At 41.7% G+C, this 22,026-nt stretch overlaps 2 protein-coding genes across 2 annotated transcripts; both read left to right on the plus strand.

Annotated features, from left to right (window-relative positions):
- Positions 1-7,543: 7,543 nt before the first annotated feature.
- On the plus strand, positions 7,544-10,314 carry LOC121569472 (keratin, type I cytoskeletal 13). Its single transcript, XM_041880451.1, has 7 exons — positions 7,544-8,071; positions 8,515-8,597; positions 8,727-8,883; positions 9,226-9,387; positions 9,526-9,651; positions 9,739-9,959; positions 10,067-10,314. The coding sequence occupies exons 1-7, from the start codon at positions 7,604-7,606 to the stop codon at positions 10,200-10,202; spliced, it is 1,353 nt and encodes a 450-aa protein (XP_041736385.1). The 5' UTR covers positions 7,544-7,603; the 3' UTR covers positions 10,203-10,314.
- Positions 10,315-12,633: 2,319 nt separating this feature from the next.
- On the plus strand, positions 12,634-17,994 carry LOC121569473 (keratin, type I cytoskeletal 50 kDa). Its single transcript, XM_041880452.1, has 7 exons — positions 12,634-13,127; positions 14,075-14,157; positions 16,569-16,725; positions 16,856-17,017; positions 17,131-17,256; positions 17,423-17,643; positions 17,760-17,994. Exons 1-7 carry the CDS (start codon positions 12,690-12,692, stop codon positions 17,890-17,892), a joined length of 1,320 nt encoding a protein of 439 aa, XP_041736386.1. The 5' UTR covers positions 12,634-12,689; the 3' UTR covers positions 17,893-17,994.
- Positions 17,995-22,026: the final 4,032 nt, after the last annotated feature.

Genomic DNA, 22,026 nt, shown 5'->3' on the forward strand with positions numbered 1-22,026 from the left:
TTTCATTAGCCTACTATCTGGACTGGTTTTGCCTGACAGCAGATGGCAATGCACAGCGTTTCTCTGTCACTGATTTAATAGCAGGTCATTAGTATCCATTCTTAGTCTAGGTGGGAGTAGGGATGGGTGTGGCAGACAATGTCGTTGTCACGCCCTGGCTCTGGGGACTCTTATATGTTGAGCCAGGGTGTGGATGTTCTATGTGTTATTTTCTATGTTTTGGTTCTAGTTCGTGTATTTCTATGATGGCCAGGGTGGTTCCCAATCAGAGGCAGCTGTAGCTTGTTGTCTCTGATTGGGGACCATACTTAGGCAGCCTGTTGGCACATTTATTGTGGGATCTTGTTCCGTAAGGTTTGTGTTGGTGTATTAACCTAGGACTTCACGTATCGTTTTGTTGTTTTGTTGTTGTATAAAGTACTCATTAAAAGATGTACGCTTACCACGCTGCGCCTTGGTCCGGTTCCTATAACGATCGTGACAGAAGATTACATTTACATTTTAGTCATTTAGCAGACGCTCTTATCCAGAGCAATTAGGGTTAAGTGCCTTGCTCAAGGGCACATTGACAGATTTTTCACCTAGTAGGCTTGGGGATTAGAACAAGCGACCTTTCAGTTACTGGCACAACGCTCTTAACCACTAAGCTACCTGCCGCCCCACCGTAATAGGACCAAGCAGCGTGTGCAGGAGCAAACGCCGGGTATGGAACAGGAGGTTACTCTGGTAGATGTCCTCCTCGGTTGGGGGAGAATCACAGAGGAGGAGGCCGTCCGCTACCGGAGGGCGATGAGGGAGGATGCCCAGGCAGGAGAGGAGAAGCGGCGCCAACCGGTAACGTCGTCGGACAGGCGAGAGGCAACCCCAAGTAATTTTTTTGGGGGGGGCACACGGCATGGACGACGGGGCTGCTGGAGGCAGCTACAGGGCGAGTTAGCGGACTAGGAGAGGAGGCCACCAGGTTACGGGGGCCATTGGTCATGAGGGGGAAGGAGAGTGTAGAGGCAAGGCGAGAGGTACTGGGGTGTGTTACCAGTCCGGTCCGGCCCGTTCCTGATCCCCGCACAAGGCCAGTGGTGTGTGTTCCCAGTACGGTCCGGCCTGTTCCTGTCCCTAGCACCAAGCCTGTGGTGCGCGTCGCCAGCCCGGCCCGGCCCGTTCCTGCTCCCCGCACCAAGCCAGTGGTGCGCGTCGTCAGCCCGGTCCGGCCCGTTCCTGCTTCCCGCACCAAGCCAGTGGTGCGCGTCGTCAGCCCGGTCCGGCCCGTTCCTTCTCCCCGCACCAAGCCAGTGGTGCGCGTCGTCAGTCCGGCACGGTCCGTGCCTGTTCCACCGGTGCCTGGTCCGGCACCGGTCAGATGCTCCAAACCGGAGCCAGAGCAATCCGCTCCACCGATGTCCAGTCCAGCTCCGGCCAGCGGGGCCAGACCAGACCAGGGGCGCTACGGGGGGGTAGATAGAGAGTGGTGGTCACGCCGGATCCGCCTCCGAGGCGGAATGCCCACCCGGCCCCTACCCTCTTGTGTTTGGTTGGCGCGGTCGCAGTCCGCGCCTTTGTGGGGGGGGTACTGTCATGCCCTGGCTCTGGGGACTCTTATATGTTGAGCCAGGGTGTGGATGTTCTATGTGTTATTTTCTATGTTTTGGTTCTAGTTCGTGTATTTCTATGTTGGCCAGGGTGGTTCCCAATCAGAGGCAGCTGTAGCTTGTTGTCTCTGATTGGGGACCATACTTAGGCAGCCTGTTGGCACATGTTTATTGTGGGATCTTGTTCCGTAAGGTTTGTGTTGGTGTATTAACCTAAGACTTCACGTATCGTTTTGTTGTTTTGTTATTGTATAAAGTACTCATTAAAAGATGTACGCTTACCACGCTGCGCCTTGGTCCGGTTCCTATAACGATCGTGACAGTCGTGAAGGGCAAAGGTTACTGTGTAGGCAATATGTGCAAAAAGGGTCAGAAAGTTTTGTTTTCTATCTTTGGGACTGGGTCATTCAGCTGTGGAGAAGCTAGCCATTAAATGTACATAGTTTAGTTCATTGGACTAAACTTTGTACTGTACCTTGTAATGTGTTTTGTTATGTCTTTGTGTTTGGCATGTTTTCCACACCTCTACACCAATTGCAAGGAACATTTACTTATGGATACTAATTTAAAGTAATTAAGCAATAATAATGGAAAGTAATCTATACTATTATTCTACTTTATTCTAGAAAGCTGCAGAGAGGGATTTTACAATGCTTTCAGGCATCAGTTTATGTAACCCAATGGAGGCCAGCTTTTTGTTGCACAAAATGTCTGTCAACGAGTGAAAATGAAGTTGTGGGTTCAGAGGCCTACTTTACCCTTCACTGCAAGATAGCTATGGCACCAGACTTACTGCCTGCAGCTCCTTACCCTTCAACTAAGGATAACTATGACAGAGCTGATGAAGCTTAGGCATCTGGGTTGGCCTAGCTGTCACTCCAGGCACCCAAGGGATCAGTGGTAAAACCCTGAATGCGCTCAGACCCCTTCCTTTTAAACATTCCTTTTCAAACCCTTTAAGGCAAATGACTGCAGATAGTGTGTTCAGAGCATATAGGCTAGTTCTTTAAATCAGCCAGTCAGCGAATGTTCGAGGTAGTTTCTGACAGGGCCAGGTGCCTTGCACTGTTCATATATACTGTTTTAATTTTGAGATACGTAAAAGTAAGAACCAAGACTCAAGATTGGTTAGTCATTTCAACAGATAGATTTTTCCATTCTCTGAGGGCTTGGAATTGACACACAGGTGTGGCATGTCAATGTTTAACCCCCAAGATTTAAAGGTTATAAAGGCAGATTTGTGTTACTAGGAAACAGAGTGACTGATTGTGACTGCAGAAGTGATTTCTGGGAACAACTACTGTTACATTTAGTTGTATCTTACTTTTTGCATTATGATTTTCAAGTGCTATATACCACACATTGCAGTGTGCACCGTTGTTGACTTTTTCCAATCTTACAGCAAGTCAAAAACACCTTAACAATCAATTCAGCAAAAAAATGCCTCTTCCAGTCATAAAGGTTGCAGACGCCTGTATTAAGCAAACCAGACGGTACGATGAACTTGTTTTTTAAATCTACGGACAGCCAGGGGCTCAGTCCAACAGTAAGACATCATTTACAAAGGCAGTATTTGTGTTTAGTGAGTGCGCCAGATCAGAGGCAGTAGGGATGACAACACGTTATATTGATAGGTGAATGAATTGGACCATTGCTGTCCTGCCTGAGAATTAAACATTTAACAAGTACTTTTGTGTGTCAGGGAAAGTGTATGGGAGTAAAAAGTACATATTTTCTTTAGGAATGTAGTGGAGTTGTCAAAAATATAAATAGTACAGTACATATACCCCAAAAAACTACTTAAGTAGTACTTCAAAGTATTTTTACTTAGTTACTTTACACCACTGACAGCAACACATGAAAACCTCTAAAACATCCCATATTGCACTCTTTATTGCCAGTAATTGAATTGAAATTGAAAAAGATGCCTTTTGTTTGATCCTTTCATCTCCTCACATACATCCATGACATGCAGTGGCTGTACTTATAGGTAAGGTATAGCCTACATCCATTTTAAAGCTCTCTTAATCCTTTAAATAAGCTATAGGGATGGGAACAATTAAAGCAAGTATTATGGAATCTATACATTATGAATGCGGTGAGACTGAGTGAAAGTCAACATACCTAACAGGTTAATGGTGAGCCTGCTGGATCTGGTTTTTGAGGTGTGTCACTATAAGGGCATAAAACACAATAACCTTCACTCTCATTCACCTTTCTCTCAGTCCCAATTGTTTTCTCACTTGGCCTGAAACACTAAGTGCATTCAAACATGCGGAAACCCAGCCAGGTGCCAGGATGCATTGCTGTGACACATACAACACATAGACAATACAATACACAACCAAAACAATGAAGGACTAAGTAAATACCTGGTTGTGAATAATGTCACATACTGAATGCATTTATGATATGACGGAGTACAGAGCTTATAGGCCAATTGCAGTTAGTAGGGAAAATGTGAGTTTGATGTTTGCACTGCTCTACAGTCACTTACCATCAGACTCACTAAATGTTAGCCATGGTAAAGCCACAAGATTCAGCGATAGATAAACCTTAGAGAGAGAATACAGAGAAAAGATTGTTTCAGTAGGACAAAGTGACAATTATTTGGCTGAGAGGGATCATGCTGGACGAATCGTAAAATAGACTTTATTTACACATAACATTTAGAGAGGGTTTGTTTAAACAACCTCTACTGTGGATGATAACTTAAGAGGCCTGTATGGGGATGGGGACCAGTCATGCGTGGCCACAGGTTAGACAGGTTTCTGTACAAGCAGAAACCTGCAGCGGTCCACAAAGAAACTAATCACATGAAACCGTGAATGGGAAATGGGTACAATCAGTGTACATATAATTATACAAGTGTTATGGAAATTCTATACAATCCCTATGATCAAAGATACTGAAGAATAATTATATTGCGGTGACAAACATAATACTTTTTTTTTTTAAATCAATGATATCGATTAATCAATAATACCGAAAAACTAAGTGCATTCAAACATGCGGAAACCCAGCCAGGTGCCAGGAGAGATGCATTGCTGTGACACATACAACACATAGACAATACAATACACAACCAAAACAATGAAGGACTAAGTAAATACCTGGTTGTGAATAATGTCACATACTGAATGCATTTATGATATGACGGAGTACAGAGCTTATAGGCCAATTGCAGTTAGTAGGGAAAATGTGAGTTTGATGTTTGCACTGTTCTACAGTCACTTACCATCAGACTTATTAAATGTTAGCCATGGGAAAGCCACAAGATTCAGCGATAGATAAACCTTAGAGAGAGAAGACAGAGAAAAGATTGTTTCAGTAGGACAAAGTGACAATTATTTGGCTGAGAGGGATCATGCTGGACGAATCGTAAAATATACTTTATTTACACATAACATTTAGAGAGGGTTTGTTTAAACAACCTCTACTGTGGATGATAACTTAAGAGGCCTGTATGGGGATGGGGACCAGTCATGCGTGGCCACAGGTTAGACAGGTTTCTGTACAAGCAGAAACCTGCAACGGTCCACAAAGAAACTAATCACATGAAACCGTGAATGGGAAATGGGTACAATCAGTGTACATATAATTATACAAGTGTTATGGAAATTCTATACAATCCCTATGATCAAAGATACTGAAGAATAATTATATTGCGGTGACAAACATAATACTTTTTTTTTTTTAATCAATGATACCGATTAATCAATAATACCGAAAAACTAAGTGCATTCAAACATGTGGAAACCCAGCCAGGTGCCAGGAGAGATGCATTGCTGTGACACATACAACACATAGACAATACAATACACAACCAAAACAATGAAGGACTAAGTAAATACCTGGTTGTGAATAATGTAACAAACTGAATGCATTTATGATATGACGGAGTACAGAGCTTATAGGCAAATTGCAGTTAGTAGGGAAAATGTGAGTTTGATGTTTGCACTGTTCTACAGTCACTTACCATCAGACTCACTAAATGTTAGCCATGGTAAAGCCACAAGATTCAGCAATAGATAAACCTTAGGGAGAGAAGACAGAGAAAATATTGTTTCAGTAGGACAAAGTGACAATTATTTGGCTGAGAGGGATCATGCTGGACGAATCGTAAAAGAGACTTTATTTACACATAACATTTAGAGAGGGTTTGTTTAAACAACCTCTACTGTGGATGATAACTTAAGAGGCCTGTATGGGGATGGGGACCAGTCATGCGTGGCCACAGGTTAGACAGGTTTCTGTACAAGCAGAAACCTGCAGCGGTCCACAAAGAAACTAATCACATGAAACCGTGAATGGGAAATGGGTACAATCAGTGTACAAATAATTATACAAGTGTTATGAAAATGCTATACAATACCTATGATCAAAGAGTGAAGAATAATTATCTTGCGGTGACAAACATCATTTTGTATTTTTTTTAATCAATGATACCGATTTAATGGTTTCCTAAAGTATTACTGTAGCTTTCTCAAAAGCAGGGCATAATGGAAACCATTCAAGAGGGCAAGATAGATATAGGATGGCATGTACTGGTAAATAAGATATTTACATGCCTGAATCAAAAGCAATCACATGCTACCGGGAGTCAGGCTTTTTCTCAAATCATGCATAGGTAGCCTAATTATTAATTACATTCATTGATTAATGATTTGTTTTTAAAAGATGCATGTCATCCCCTTAAGCAGAGGTTCAGCAGCTAATGATGAGAGCAGGCCTTAACACAAAATACCAGGCAAGTATCATCTTGTCTTACATTTTTAGGTGTAAGGGCTTTGTCTAATGCCTCACATCTAGTTTTGGCTTTGATCCTCCCTCGCTAATGGTTTCAGGTGTCACTTGAGGCTGTTAGCACTGCAATATCATTAGCTTATAACCATAAATGCAATGGTAGTATTTTAAAGATGGTGAAAAGTACTTTTGAGGGAAGACCTTATTTGCACCAGGCCTAAGTCAAGGCTTGAGCTGTGGTATGTTTTCCTATTCAAACAGACACAGGTTACAAACAACAAATGGATTATCAAAACTAATAAATGGCATTAATAAGAACCAATAGTGTGGCTTCATTTCATGCCAATTCTTAATACCTTATAGATTGATTATTAAGTGAGCGTAACAACTCATGCTATCTTAGACTAGATAAGCTTTTGATTAATCTGTTTATCAGGGAAAAACACCACCTTAGCCTACTCATTCATTGAAATCCATGCACTTGTGCTATCATTGTTGATTCAAGATTATACAGGGCTTAAGTGTGATTCTGCAGGCAATGAGTGTTGTGTGTTGTTGACCAAATAACTGGTTTACTTTGTAATCCAGGTGTGCACAATGCAGAAAAAGTTGCTGCCAGAACATTTTGAGAATCCAGGGCACCACATTCCTTCATGAAAGGCTGAGTTTGAAATAGTTGTTAAGGGTTTGCATGGAGATGGCCTTGACTCAATGAGCTATCTTTAGCTAGTTCACACACACTTGTCGCCCTTATTGTCCTACTGACACATCTAGGACCCAAGGTAAGACGTATGCAGTGTGTAATCAGGGGGGAAAGTTACTCTTTAACCAAGGAGCAATCTCCACTACACTATTTATTCTATGTTCTAAAATGTTTTTTTTTTAAAGTACAATTATAAAGTTATAAAGGGGTTAAAGATTAACTTTCAATGGTTTAGTGTGTTTTAATCCTGACAGTACATTAAGCATATGCTCTCAGACTGATACTCGCTGGCGAGCAGAAATAAATAATGAGATTTTCATAAGAAATCTCGGTACTCGCTGCCCTTTGCCACACCCACAAGCAATTGACAGATTGAGTGTTTGCATGTTTGCTTTTTATGACTTAAATAGAATACTTAGGGGAGGTGTTTCCTCCCACGCCTTTCATGATCTTTTCCCTCCTACCTCTACCCCCCTCCCGTGAAGTTGTATAAAACAACCAGCCCTTCTCCTCCACTCTTCACTAACTCCTCTCCAGCCAGAGCAGTAAGACAGCAGACTCAATCAACATGTCCTTCTCCAGCAGCAGCTTCATGTCCTCTGGTGGATCCATGAGGGGAGCATCTATGGGCTCCTCTCGCCTCTCCATGTCTGGAGGTGGCAGCATGGGAGGTGGCAGCCGCATCAGTGGCATGAGGGCTGGCAGTGTGTATGGGGGTGCAGGTGGCTCTGGTGTGCGCATCTCCAGTTCCAGTGCCTCCAGGTCCTTCTCTGCTGGCGGTGGTTTTGGCATGGGTGGTGGTGGAGGTGGCTTCAACCTGTCTGATGGCCTGGACCTGCACGTGTCTGCCAACGAGAAGGCCACCATGCAGAACCTGAACGACCGTCTGGCCACCTACCTGGACAAGGTCCGCTCCCTGGAGAAGGCCAATGCTGATCTGGAGCACAAGATCCGCATGTTCCTGGAGGCCAAGACCTCCCCCACTGCTCGTGACTACAGTGCCTTCCATCTCTCCATCACCGAACTCCAAGGCAAGGTATGTCCGTCAACTCATTTACAACTACAGCACACCATTATGACTACTTTTACTTGTTTATAAAGGCTGGGTTTTATGGCCACTGATAGCGGTTACCTTACTATTGTGGAAGAGGAAGGGGAGTGCCAATTACTCCCAGGCACAAGATAAACACCACTACTTAGTAAGCCTTCACCAGTAACCCGATAATGTCTAGGACAATATCATAAATCTAGTTCATGCCATTACTGCATTGATGTTCTTAAATGTAGCTTTATTTTCTTTCATTCCATTGTGCACTGTGAATGCAGTGTACGTATCCCCAGGGTCATTGATCTCTGGTCCATTGTCAGACATACTAACACACCCAAAACTGCCTCAAAATCAGATCAAGTTTATAGCTCCATTCATCCATTCACTCCAGATAAAACTGTTTCACTCCAAAACGTAATTTTCTCTTTCAGATCCAGGATGCCACACGCATCAACGGTGGAATCTACCTCAGCATTGACAATGCCAAGCTGGCAGCAGATGACTTCAGGGTCAAGTGAGTGACATCATGAATGATCACAATAAAGATGCATCAATCCATACTGTCTTCAATAGATACAGTATATCTTTAGTGCAGTAAACAGATGTGGTATTCTCCAAACAAAGCTGTTTTGATTTTGCTTAGGTATGAGAACGAGCTGTCCATGAGGCAATCTGTCGAGGCCGACATCAGTGGTCTGAGGAGGGTGCTGGACGAGCTGACCTTAGCTAGATCTGACCTGGAGATGCAGATTGAGGGGCTGAGAGAGGAGTTGATCTTCCTTAAGAAGAACCACGAGGAGGTAAGTCTGAGTGACTATAGATTTAGTCATACAAAAGGAAGTGCTCATCTTCATTTACATTTAGATTTTACATTTTAGTCATTTAGCAGACACTCTTATACAGTTAGTGAATGCATAAATGTTTTTTTGTTTTTTAAATATATTTTTATATACTGGCCCCCTGTGGGAAACAAACCCACATCCCTGCCGGCCAAACCCTCCCCTACCTTGGACGTCGCTGGACCAATTGTGCGCCGCCCATGACTATTAGTCATCAGTTGATTGGTGAAGAAAATCGGCAATGCCATGCATAATGAGTAATGCATGACTGAGGTTGACCCAGACTATCCATGATTCCTTTAGGAGCTGTTGTCCATGCGTGCCCAGATGAGCGGCCAGGTCCATGTGGAGGTTGATGCTGCACCACAGGAAGACCTCAGCAAGGTCATGGCTGAGATTCGTGAACACTATGAGGCTGTCGCTGCCAAGAACAACAGAGATCTGGAGGGCTGGTTCTTGTCCAAGGTAAGAAATTGCAAGGTGGTGACTACAAGTGTTTCCCATTATAAAAATGATTGCATATTGTAGGTCCACAGTATCTAAAATGTCCCATCAATTAAATAGTTCATATAAAAACATTATTTTGGATGGTGTTTTCCACAGACCGAGGCGCTGAACAAGGAGGTCGCAATTAGCACAGAAGTTATCCAAACGTCCAGATCTGAAATCTCAGAAGTCAAACGTACGCTGCAGAGTCTTGAAATCGAACTGCAATCACAAATGAGCATGGTAAGACTGTTCAGAAATTATTTTGTTTACATTTCTTGCTCAACTTCTTCCTGATGTTTTGTTTTGCTCTTAATTTCTCCCCAATAGAAATCATCCATGGAAAATACCCTTGCAGAGACACAGAACCGTTACTCAATGCAGCTGTCAGGTTATCAGATGCAGGTGACCAGCTTGGAGGAACAGTTGGTACATCTCAGGGCTGACCTGGAACGCCAAGGCCAGGAATACAAGATGCTGCTGGACATCAAGACCAGGCTGGAGATGGAGATCGCCGAGTACAGGAGGCTGCTGGACGGAGAGGCTAGCAGGTGAGCTTTGAGTCTCATGCCTCATGTGTTTCAAATGGCATAGACATACAGTCAAAAACTGTCCTCAGAATGATGGAACCTAACAACATTGTTTTTTTGCCCTTCAGCATGTCATCCTCATCCTCATCCTCATCCACAACCACAAAAACACGCAAGGTGGTGACTATTGTGGAGGAAGTGGTGGACGGCAAGGTGGTCAGCTCCACCAGCTCCTCCGCCGCGGCAGTGGTTAAGTCCCTGTGAGAAACATCTTGAACCAGAAACTTCACACCTCAGAACACCATCTCTCTGATGCCTGCTGTCAACCTTTCTCAAAGAGATTAAGAATAAACGTGTTCCGAAGTGTTGAAACTTACTTTTCATGTCTTGGCATTTTCTAATTCATCACATCCACTTAATACACAGTTTCCCAAGCATGACCTCTTCATCTAAACTCTGTTTGCCTTTCCTTTTGATTTCAATGTTTAACACTGACATTTAATTAGGCTATATGACAAAAATACACTTTCACTTGCAAAATAATATAAACTTGAAAAATGTTTGACTAAATATTGGAGACTCAGCAAGATGATGGTGCATGCACGAAGCAAATACATAGTGGGTCATTTTCCATAACAACTAAGAGGGTTGAAGCGCAAGGCTAAACTTCTCAGCTGTTTTGGTCCCATAGCTACCACGTTGTAGCAGCGTGAAGTTCACCCGTGCACATGCGCAGATACTCTGTGTTACTGTATGAGAGCAAAGTCTTGCATCGCATTCATCTCAATATATACAGTTCATCTCAATATATACGGTTCATCTCAATATATACGGTTCATCTCAATATATACGGTGCTGTTTGTTGCAACATCATCTCGCTAATTCTACCTTTAATTGCACACACAAAACATGTATTTTAAGCGAAGCTCTTATCATAGGCTATTAAAGCCCTTTGTACCCTATAAAAGGCCTAACCCTATAAACGTACAATAATTATGTCTAGACTGCAGCAAACAATGTAATATGTCTGCTCACTCCATAATAATAATTTTGGTGACATACTATAAAGTCATGGGACACTAAAGAAACTGATTATATCTGGTCAATTGAAAGTCAAACAAATTAATGTAACCATAGTAATCAGTTGTTAAGTCTAATTGCAGTCTCTTTGAATATTACCTTTGTCTATTTAATGTTGTGGGCATTCAAAGACAAGTGTCAATTATTCATATAAGATCTCCATTTATCAGCTGTGTTCTTTCCTTGTTGGATTAAACAATTAAAACCACAAACACTGTTTTGGAACTTCAGCCAACCCAGTGCTCTGGGCATCCCTTGGCAGTCAGACAAAACAAACTAATTAAGCTTACCCAAGTGACAAAGCAAAGCACAAACTGTAACTTGTAAACAATGTCTCTCAAGGAAAAACAAACAAAATACTTTATGAACTATTACAGAGAACTATAAGACACACTGACCCAGTGGATAACTTGATTTACGAATCAACAGTCTGAAAAACAAGTGTGGAAATCCACTATCTGCAACAATCGACGAAATCCACTATCTGCAACAATCGACGAAATCCACTATCTGCAACAATTTACTTCTGGACTAACCAAAGCCAACATTGTAGTCGGGCTGTAAAATGTAGGTTATAATCAGAATAATCAGTTAAGTCCTGAAGGAAATAGCAGCTTAAAGGTGTGGCCTAATGCTGGATGCTGCTGAAACTATAGGTGCAGTGTATGGACAAAGAGTGAAAGCCACGGCTCATGTTCCCTAAACAAGGACCAGACCCTATATACATACGTCAGTTGGATCAGGTGTCAAACAGCTCGCTTGAGGAAAGATTTTTCAAGACAAAACCAGCAGAATACACCACCAGTGTTTTACGGTTCACAATATTCAGCAGTTGTTGTTCAGCAATATTCTGCATTTATTTTACCAATGGGGAAACTCTGCAATGGACTATGGTGGTCTCCTTGAAAATAATATCTGCAAGTTTGAGACAGTAAGCTTACTACCCAACAATAGCTGATGTACAAATACAAATAAAATCTAATAAACAGCAGTGATTTGGGAGATTGCGGTTAATAGTGTTCTGTCACACAATAGAACATTGTACAGAGCTGCTGCAGGGCAGGCAGAGACAGAGGCAACTACCGAAGGTGAACTACAAAATTAACTTAAAGTATAAACTCACATAAGGTTAGTCCTTAATTTGAGGGCGTAAAGAGTCTTTAATTTCAAATATAATAAAGATACAAACTATATATATAACATATGGATAAGTGGCTAGCAACAAGTTTTACCACCAAGGGTACCTCAGTCTGTACTAGCTAGAATTTTGGTTGTGCAAAAGGGTATACTGGTTGACGTCTCTGTTCAGCTATTACATTCCACTTCTTGCCACTCCTGTCATTTTCCAAAAGTCTTAGGCAAATGACAGGAGTGGCAAGGAGTGGAATATTGGCTAAAAGGACTGGTACCCAGACTAGGGTATACTTAGGATTCCATACACTTCTGATTATTCATAGGCCCCTACCTACCTGCTTTACTGACATGTTTGTTATTTCTTCCCTGAGTTACCTGTCTTGGACTGTATGGATGGAATTTTCCACACTCTCACCTGTGTAGAAACCTCAAACCCCCCTCTCCCTCCCTCATTGTCTGGCATAAAAGGAGCAGTGTCCAACCACTCTGCACCCACTCCTCTCCAGCCAGAGCAGTACAACAGCAGCCTCCGTCACCATGACCTCCTTCTCAAACCGCAGCTTTGTGGCCTCTGGTGGATCCATGAGAATGGGCTACCCTCGCTATTCCGGTGGTAGCATGGGAGGTGGACATATCAGCGCCATGAGGGCCGGCAGCGTGTACGGGGGTGCAGGTGGCGCCGGGGTGCGCATCTCCAATGCCTCCAACACCTACTCTGCTGGTGGTGGTTTTGGCATGGGTGGTGGGGCTGGTGGCTTCAACATGTTTGACGCTGTCGATGTGAATGAGAACAAGAAAGCCACCATGCAGAACCTGAACGACCGTCTGTCCACCTACCTGGACAAGGTCCGCTCCCTGGAGAAGGCCAACGCTGATCTGGAGCAGAAGATCTGCATGTTCCTGGAGGCCAGGACCAAGACAGAATCTCATGACTGCACTGCCTTCAAGGTCACCATCCATGAACTCCAAGACAGGGTAAGGCCACCAATTCCAGGCTTAGATACTATAAGATTAACCTCTGGCAGGAAGTACTATATAGCAAAGAAGAAAACATTGTATATTAGAAGACAGATTAGTGTACAGTCTATATGGAAATTATAGGTCAGTTTAAAGCAAAAACACACTGGGTTTTTTCAATGACAAACGGAAAAATAAAATTATGTTCCAGAACAACGTAATGGTTTATGTATTTTAAGGGTGTGGTTGTGGAGGGGTTCACTTAGTTTGTTTAGGAACGGGCAGTTGCTCAGGTTTGACTACTTGCCCCAATAATGCACAATGTTTGTGAATATGAGCTACATCAGCTCGAAGAGATTCTAGACAAAGATAAAGCAGAGTAGTTTCCTGTAAGGAGTTTTTTTTTCTTGTGTCTCGAGCCACACACAAACAGAGCTCCACAGAGGCAAAAAGTATTCACTAAGGATGAGGGTGCATTTGGAAAGGGAGACTTCAATATTTAGCTAAAGAATAAATGTGAGCTACATTTTCATATTTTAGTTCAGCTGTCAGTATGTGCATTATAGCTAGTTTTGCTAACAAGCTTAAAAAAAGAAAAATATATATTTTGTCTTTATCAGTTGCATGTAAGCAGATAGATCAATTGTTGTCCAGTGCAACCACAAAGCCTGCATAGAAATGCCTCTTTCACATTCGATATTTCTTGTTTTTTGACCTATAGTGAACTTGCCATCAGATGATCGCAGTTTTTTTTTATCGCCATTTTGCGCTCTGCTGTCTTCTATTGTGGAGCTTTCACTCTGGTGAAGTTATGGAGTTCTGTTCTCGTAATGTTGGATACACAACACCACATCCACTACACATGGCCAAACAATGCTTCTGGTCCACAGAATACTTTCTATGTGAAATCTGATCTCAATAATCCACCCAAAACATTAGAGACATACCTCTGTGCCCTCTTTCAGATCTTTGATGCCACTCGTTTGAATGGAGGAATCTACCTGGCCATTGACAACGCTAAGCTGGCCACAGATGACTTTAAAACAAAGTGAGTCTGAAAATAACTGATACAGAACAACAGCAGGGTGGGACTAAAGGCCATTTCATGTTCTGCCTAGCCAGATTATTGTTAAAACAAATTCTTACAATAATGTCGAAATCAATCAGTAATTTAGACAATAAACATACAGTACATATGGCAGGAAAAAAAGCTCCTCTTTGCAGTGGTGTAAAGTACTTAAGTAAAAATACTTTCAAGTATTACTTACAGTACCTTCGGAAAGTATTCAGACCCCTTGACTTTTTCCACATTTTGTTACGTTACAGCCTTATTCTAAAATGGATTCAATTAAATAAAATCTGCAGCAATCTACACACAATACCCCATAATGACAAAGCGAAAATAGGTTTTTTGAAATTTTAGCAAATGTATTACAAATTAAAAACAGAAATACCTTATTTACATAAGCAATGAGACTCGAAATTGAACTCAGGTGCATCCTGATTCCATTGATTATCATTGAGATGTTTCTACAACTTGATTGGACATGATTTGCAAAGGCACACACCTGTCTATATAAGGTCCCACAGTTGACAGTGCATGTCAGAGCAAAAACCAAGCCATGAGATCGAAGGAATTGTCCGTAGAGCTCCGAGACAGGATTTTTCGAGGCACAGATCTTGGGAAGGGTACCAAAAAATGTCTGCAGCATTGAAGGTCCCCAAGAACACAGTGGCCTCCATCATTCTTAAATGGAAGAAGTTTGGAACCACCAAGACTCTTCCTAGAGCTGGCAGCCCAGCCAAACTGAGCAATCGGGGGAGAAGGGTCTTGGTCAGGGAGGTGACCAAGAACCCGATGGTCACTCTGACAGAGCTCTAGAGTTCCTCTATGGAGACGGGGTTCCAGAAGGACAACCATCTCTGCAGCACTCCACCAATAAGGCCTTTATGTTAGAGTGTCCAGACGGAAGCCACTCCTCAGTAAAAGGCACATGACAGCCCACTTGTAGTTTGCCAAAACGCACCTAAAGACTCTCAGACCATGAGAAACAAGATTCTCTGGTCTGATGAAACCAAGATTGAACTATTTGGCCTGAATGCCAAGCGTCACGTCTGGAGGAAACCTGGCACCATCCCTATGGTGAAGCATGGTGGTGGCAGCATCATGCTGTGGGGGACGTTTTTCAGCGGCAGGGACTGGGAGACTAGTCAGGATCGAGGCAAAGATGAATGGAGCAAAGTACAGAGATCCTTGATGAAAACCTGCTCCAGAGTGCTCAGGTCCTCAGACTGGGGTGAAGGTTCACCTTCTAACAGGATAACAACCCTAAGCACACAGACAAGACAACGCAGGAGTGGCTTCGGGACAAGTCTCTGAATGTCCTTGAGTGGCCCAGCCAGAGCCTGGACTTGAATCCGATCGAACGGCTCTGGAGAGATCTGGAAATAGCTGTGCAGCGACGCTCTCCATCCAACCTGACTGAGCTTGAAATTATCTGCAGTGAAGAATGGGAGAAACTCCCCAAATACATACCCAAGAAGACTCCATGCTGTAATCGCTGCCAATGATGCTTCAAAAAAGTACTAAGTAAAGGGTCTGAATACTTATGTAAATGTGATATTTCTGTTTTTTATTTGTAATAAATTAGCAAAACAATCTAAACCAGTTGTTGCTTTGTCATTATGGGGTATTGTGTGTAGATTGATGAGGAAAAAAACAATCCAATCCATTTTAGAATAAGGCTGTAACGTAAAAAAAAATGTGGAAAAAGTCAAGGGGTCTGAATACTTTCCGAAGGAACTGTAAGTAGTTTTTTTGGGTTTCTGTACTTTACTTTACTATTTATATATTTTTTTACAACTTTTACTTTTACTTCACTACATTCTTAAAGAAAATAATTTACTTTTTACTCCATATATTTTCCCTGACACCCAAAAGTACTCATTACATGTTGAATGCTTAGCAGAATGGGGAAATGGTCAAATTCACGCACATCTCAAGAGAACACGTGGACATCCCTACTGCCTTTGATCTGACAGACTCACTAAACACAAATGCAGCTTTTGTAAATTATGTCTGAGTGTTGGAGTGTGCCCATGGCTATCCATAAATTTAAAAAACAAGAAAATGGTTCCGTCTGCTTTGCTTAATATAAGGAATTTGATACTTTACTTTTGATACTTAAGTATATTTTAGCAGTTACATTTACATTTGATACTTAAGTATATTTACAACCAAGTACTTTTAGACTTTTACTCAAGTAGTATTTTACTGGGTGACTTTCACTTTTACTTGAGTAACTTTCTATTAAGGTATCTATACTTTTACTCAAGTATGACAATTGGGTACTTTTTCCATCACTGCCTCTTTGTTTGCATGAATGATCAGTAACATAAAATAGCTGACATGAACAAAGTTAGAACTAAGAACCTTGTTGATGCATTGATGTTACAAAGGTATGAGAATGAGCTGGCTATGAGGCAGACTGTGGAGGCCGACATCAATGGGCTGAGGAGGGTGCTGGACGAGCTGACCTTAGCCAGATCTGACCTGGAGATGCAGATTGAGGGGCTGAGAGAGGAGTTGACCCACCTCAAGATGAACCACGAGGAGGTGGGTTTGATAAAGACCCCAAGCAGAGGCTATGGGGTGAACAGTGTTATGATTAAACATTAGGCTACTATGTGATGATGAGGCACTGGATTGAATATTGACCAGATATATGTTAATGCTTTCTTCCCAGGACCTCTTGGCCATGCATAATCAGATGAGCGGCCAGGTCAATGTGGAGGTGGATGCTGCACCACAGGAAGACCTCACCAAAGTCATGGCTGAAATCCGTGACCACTACGAGGCCGTCGCTAACAAGAACCGTAAAGATCTGGAGGGCTGGTTCAATGCCAAGGTAACACTGCATCCTTTCTTTTTGGCCAGGGACATGTTTATGTTTTCCAGTTACAGTCTTCAGTGAATGTAATCAGTAATGACCTCCTACGGTATGCTGTCTTTCATTCACAGTCAGAAGAAATCAACAATGTCGTGGCAGTCAGCACAGAGACCCTCCAATCATCCAGATCTGAAATCACTGAAGTTAAGCGCACACTGCAAAGTCTAGAAATCGAACTCCAATCCCAACTCAGCATGGTGAGATAAACTAAAAATACAAAGTTGAAAAATGCTATACCTCTGCACTTACATCCAGTCATCTATAAACGCTTCTCTCTCTCTCTCTCTCTCTCTCTCTCTCTCTCTCTCTCTCTCTCTCTCTCTCTCTCGCTCTCTCTCTCTTTTCCCTATTCTTGTCTAATAGAAAGCATCCCTGGAGGGCACCCTGGCTGACACACAGAGCCGCTACGCCAATATGATGGCCGGCTACCAGAGGCAGGTGACCAGCCTGGAGGACCAGCTTGGTCATCTTCGCGCTGACCTGGACCGCCAGGGCCAACAGTACAGAATGCTACTGGACATCAAGACCAGGCTGGAGATGGAGATCGCTGAGTACAGGAGGCTGCTGGACGGAGAGTTTTCCAGGTTAGCCTGGATCTTTACATAAATAATTGAAAAAGAATGAAGGTCATGAAATGTGTGTGCCAAAAATAATTGAGCCAAAGTAGGCCTTTCTAACAATATTGTCTCTGCCTCCACAGTCCCTCAACCGCCACCACCACCAAGACCTTTTTGCAGAAGGTGGTGACCTATGTGCAGGAGATTGTTGACGGTGAGGTGGTCAGCACCAACTCAGACACTGTGCAAGAGACCGTGGATGAGGATACATCTTGAATTGGGAGCCACACAGAACAGAACACAAGCTCTCTGATGCCTGCTGTCAAACTTGCTCAGAGAGATTAAGAAATAAAAGTGTTCCGATGTGTTCAAACTACATTTATGTCTCTTGTGCTTTCTTTATATATATTTTTTTACATCAAAACTGTTTCCTATAAAGTAGTGACAATTTTTGACAGCTGTGGTTGCCACAGAGATGGTCACCAATTCTAAAACGTTGTCACAAACACAACGTTTCTTCCCCTTGGTAAATTCTTGCCATTTACTATTATTAAAGGCCCAGTGCAGTTAAAATAAGATTTTCCTGTGTTTTATCTATATTTCCACACTATGTGTTTGGAATAATACTGTGAAATTGTGAAAATGATTATAATGCCCTTTTAGTGTAAGAGCTGTTTGAAAAGGCTGCCTAAAATTTCAGGATGTTTTGGTGGGATGGAGTTTTGGCCTGCCTGGTGACATCACTAATAATTAGTTATCAGATCATTATACAAAGATGGGTCTAATCCTGAATGCTGATTGGTTAAAACTGCATTCCAGCTAGTGTCTATTCCACAAGTACCACCGGCTAAATCTATGACGTTACCACCGGCTAAATCTGTTCCATCTGACTGCACAATCCACTGTCTCATCAGCCCAGCCAAGCAATTTATAAACTTGATCTCTACTATAAAAAGCATCTAGACATTATATCACATTTCTTTTAGACTAACATTTAGTTTTCAATAGCGGAGATTTGTATAAACCTTGCAGTCTGTCTCTCCGATATTTGTAAAATTGTTTCAATATTCAAATTCAATCTCCAGCTGTCCCATAGTAATGAAAGTGTCGGGAGTCGGGATGAGATAGACAGGCAGGCAGCGTTTCTCACCCAGTCGAAATCATGAATCAGCTGGCATCATTTTTATGGATATATACAAAGAAATGTAAATTGAAAAAGGTCAAACGAAACAAAGTGCAGCTAGTTTGCAGTCTTTCCAGCTTCAGTTTGAAGTGATTGAGTTAGCTGTGTTGTTGGCTAGCTCCTCTGAACAACAGTGTCCTGACGAGTGAGCACATTTTCTATGCCAGGTGAAATCGCGCCTCATTAGCTCATTATTATAGATGTGTCCAAATAAATGTCACTAGAAAACAGCTTAAACAAATGCAAATGCAGCTACTTTGCTGTTGTTCTGGCTGCAATTTTTGACGTGTCTGTAAGTTAGCCGTAGTTGGCTAGCTAGCAAGCAAGGGATAAGAACATTGCCAGCTAGCATGCCAATGGAACATTTAGAACGAACGACTGGGTCGCATCCATAGATACAGAACAAAAATACTGTACGACTGGGTCACGTCTCTAGCAACCGAACCGATAGAACGAACGACCAGCCGGCTTGGGTAGCAAGCCTAGATTTGTGTTGGGACTATATCTTGTGGAAGGATGAAATAGTATGAATAAATTAATCAAAATAATGTTTTTAATGAAAATGTGTCAATCATTATTTGAATATGTCGGTAACCCGTTGTATAAAAGTGACAATGCCCTTGAAGCCGGTGTTTGTAGGATATATTGGCAGAGTGAAGGAAAAGCAGCCAACAACTGCTCAGCATATGTGGGAACTCCTTCAAGACTGTTGGAAAAGCATTCCAGGTGAAGCTGGTTGAGAGAATGCCAAGAGTGTGCAAAGCTGTCATCAAGGCAAAGGGTGGCTACTTTGAAGAATCTAAAATCTAAAATATATTTTGATTTGTTTAACACTTTTTTGGTTACATAGTGTTGATGTCTTCACTATTATTCTACAATGTAGAAAATAGTAAAAATAAAGAAAAACCTTTGAATGAGTAGGTGTGTCCAAACTTTTGACTGGTACTGTATATCAATCATAATATTTTGTGAATTAGGCCATAAATCAATCAATTCATTTCTGTGAAATCTCTTTTCAATGAAGGGATACATTTTCTGTCTGCAAAAACAGTACTGAAATTACCACATTACAATATTCATAATACTAGTATATATATCTACATAGAAACCTTTCCTTTTACGATGTCCATAAGAAATTGGTGATTGTTTGCAGGTGTACAGTCAACCGATAACAAATATATTTTGGAGAGGGTCACAGTAGATTGGCCGAGAGCATTCTAACTTGATAGTCTAGTATGCAAAATTATCAAGCTTGGTGACATTCCATATTTCAGTTACAAGGAAATCTCTCACTGTAATTGGTGGTCTCTCCAACGCTCTACATTCTCAGTTTGAAGGGCTTCCCTGTGACCAGCACTTTCTGGGGTCTGACCTAGAGTATGTGGACAACTACAAATATCTAGGTGTCTGGTTAGACTGTAAACTCTCCTTCCAGACTCACATTAAGAATCTCCAATCCAAAGTTAAATCTAGAATCGGTTTCCTATTTCGCAACAAAGCCTCCTTCACTCATGCTGCCAAACATGCCCTCGTAAAACTGACTATCCTACCGATCCTTGACTTCGGCGATGTCATTTACAAAATAGCCTCCAACACTCTACTCAGCAAATTGGATGTTGTCTATCACAGTGCCATCCGTTTTGTCTCCAAAGCCCCATATAATACCCACCACTGTGACCTGTACGCTCTTGTTGGCTGGTCCTCACTACATATTCGTCGCCAAACCCACTGGCTCCAGGCCATCTATAAATCACTGCTAGGCAAATCCCCGCCTTATCTTAGCTCATTGGTCACCATAGCAACACCCACCCGTAGTCTGCGCTCCAGCGGGTATATCTCACTGGTCATCCCCAAAGCCAACACCTCCTTTGGCCGCAATTCCTTCCAGTTCTCTGCTGCCAATGACTGGAACAAATTGCAAAAATCTCTGAAGCTGGAGACACTTATCTCCCTCACTAACTTTAAGCATCAGTTGTCAGAGCACCTTACCGATCACTGCACCTGTACACAGCCCATCTGAAATTAGCCCGCCCAACTACCTCATCCCTATATTGTTATTTATTTTGCTCATTTGTACCCCAGTATCTCTATTTGCACATCATCTCTTGCACATCATTCCAGTGTTAATACTAAATTGTAATTATTTTGCACTATAGCCTATTTTATTGCCTTACCTCCATAACTTGCTAAATTTGCACACTGTATATTATATGTATTTCTGTTGTATTTTTGACTTTGTTTTGTTTTACCCCATATGTAACTCTGTGTTGTTGTTTTTATCGCACTGCTTTGCTTTATCTTGGCCAGGTCGCAGTTGTAAATGAGAACTTGTTCTCAACTGGTTTACCTGGTTAAATAAAGGTGAAATAAAAAAATAAAAAATAAAAACTTTACGATGCTCATGGCCAGGAGAAAAGATTTGTAGAAATCGTTGGTTACCATAGTTGTTTAAGTTTGATGTATCAATCTATTTCTCTGCTACAATCTTGAATTTTCAGTCTTTCTTCAACATGTTATTTAGTAAATATCCAGTTGTGTAAAATACTTAAGTAAAAATACTTTGAAGTACCACTTAAGTACTTTTTTGGGGTATCTGTACTTCACTTTACTATTTATATTTTTGTTTACTTTTTATTTTACTCCACTACATTTCTAAAGAAAATGTACTTTTTACTCCATACATTTTCCCTGACACCCAAAAGTACTAATTATATTTTGAATGCTTAGCAGGACAGGAAGATGGTCCAATTCATGTACTTATCAAGATAACATCCCTGGTCATCCCTACTGCCTCTGATCTACCGGACTCACTAAACACAAATGGTTTGTTTGTAAATTATGTCTGAGTGTTGGAGTGTACCCCTGGCTATCCGCATTTATTTTTTTTAGTCATCTGGTTTGCTTCATATAATGAATTTGAAATTATTTATACTTTTACTTTTGATACTTAAGTATATTTTTGCGATTACATTTACTTTTGATACTTAAGTATATTTAAAACCAAATACTTTTAGTATTTTACTGGTTGACTTTCACTTTTACTTGAGTTATTTTCTATTAAGGTATCTTTACTTTTACTCAAGTATGACAATTGGGTACTTATTCCACCACTGTAAATATCATAGATGGAACATCTTGATATAAACATTAGGCCTAGGGCTATTTGTTGAGACTGGTAAAACAAGTACAATAGAGTGCAGATACTTATGGTAGCTATGTTCTTATGT

Source organism: Coregonus clupeaformis, chromosome 35, assembly GCF_020615455.1.
Source record: "Coregonus clupeaformis isolate EN_2021a chromosome 35, ASM2061545v1, whole genome shotgun sequence".
NCBI classification, from domain to species: domain Eukaryota; kingdom Metazoa; phylum Chordata; class Actinopteri; order Salmoniformes; family Salmonidae; genus Coregonus; species Coregonus clupeaformis.

Excerpts from the sequence above, each read along its gene's own strand:
- LOC121569473 (XM_041880452.1), top strand. The coding sequence starts at position 12,690 with ATGACCTCCTTCTCAAACCGCAGCTTTGTGGCCTCTGGTGGATCCATG. Across the intron at positions 17,018-17,130 it reads AGGGCTGGTTCAATGCCAAG|TCAGAAGAAATCAACAATGT; the intron begins GTAACACTGCAT and ends TTTCATTCACAG. Across the intron at positions 17,257-17,422 it reads TCCAATCCCAACTCAGCATG|AAAGCATCCCTGGAGGGCAC; the intron begins GTGAGATAAACT and ends CTTGTCTAATAG.
- LOC121569472 (XM_041880451.1), top strand. The coding sequence starts at position 7,604 with ATGTCCTTCTCCAGCAGCAGCTTCATGTCCTCTGGTGGATCCATGAGG. Across the intron at positions 9,388-9,525 it reads AGGGCTGGTTCTTGTCCAAG|ACCGAGGCGCTGAACAAGGA; the intron begins GTAAGAAATTGC and ends TGTTTTCCACAG. Across the intron at positions 9,652-9,738 it reads TGCAATCACAAATGAGCATG|AAATCATCCATGGAAAATAC; the intron begins GTAAGACTGTTC and ends TCTCCCCAATAG.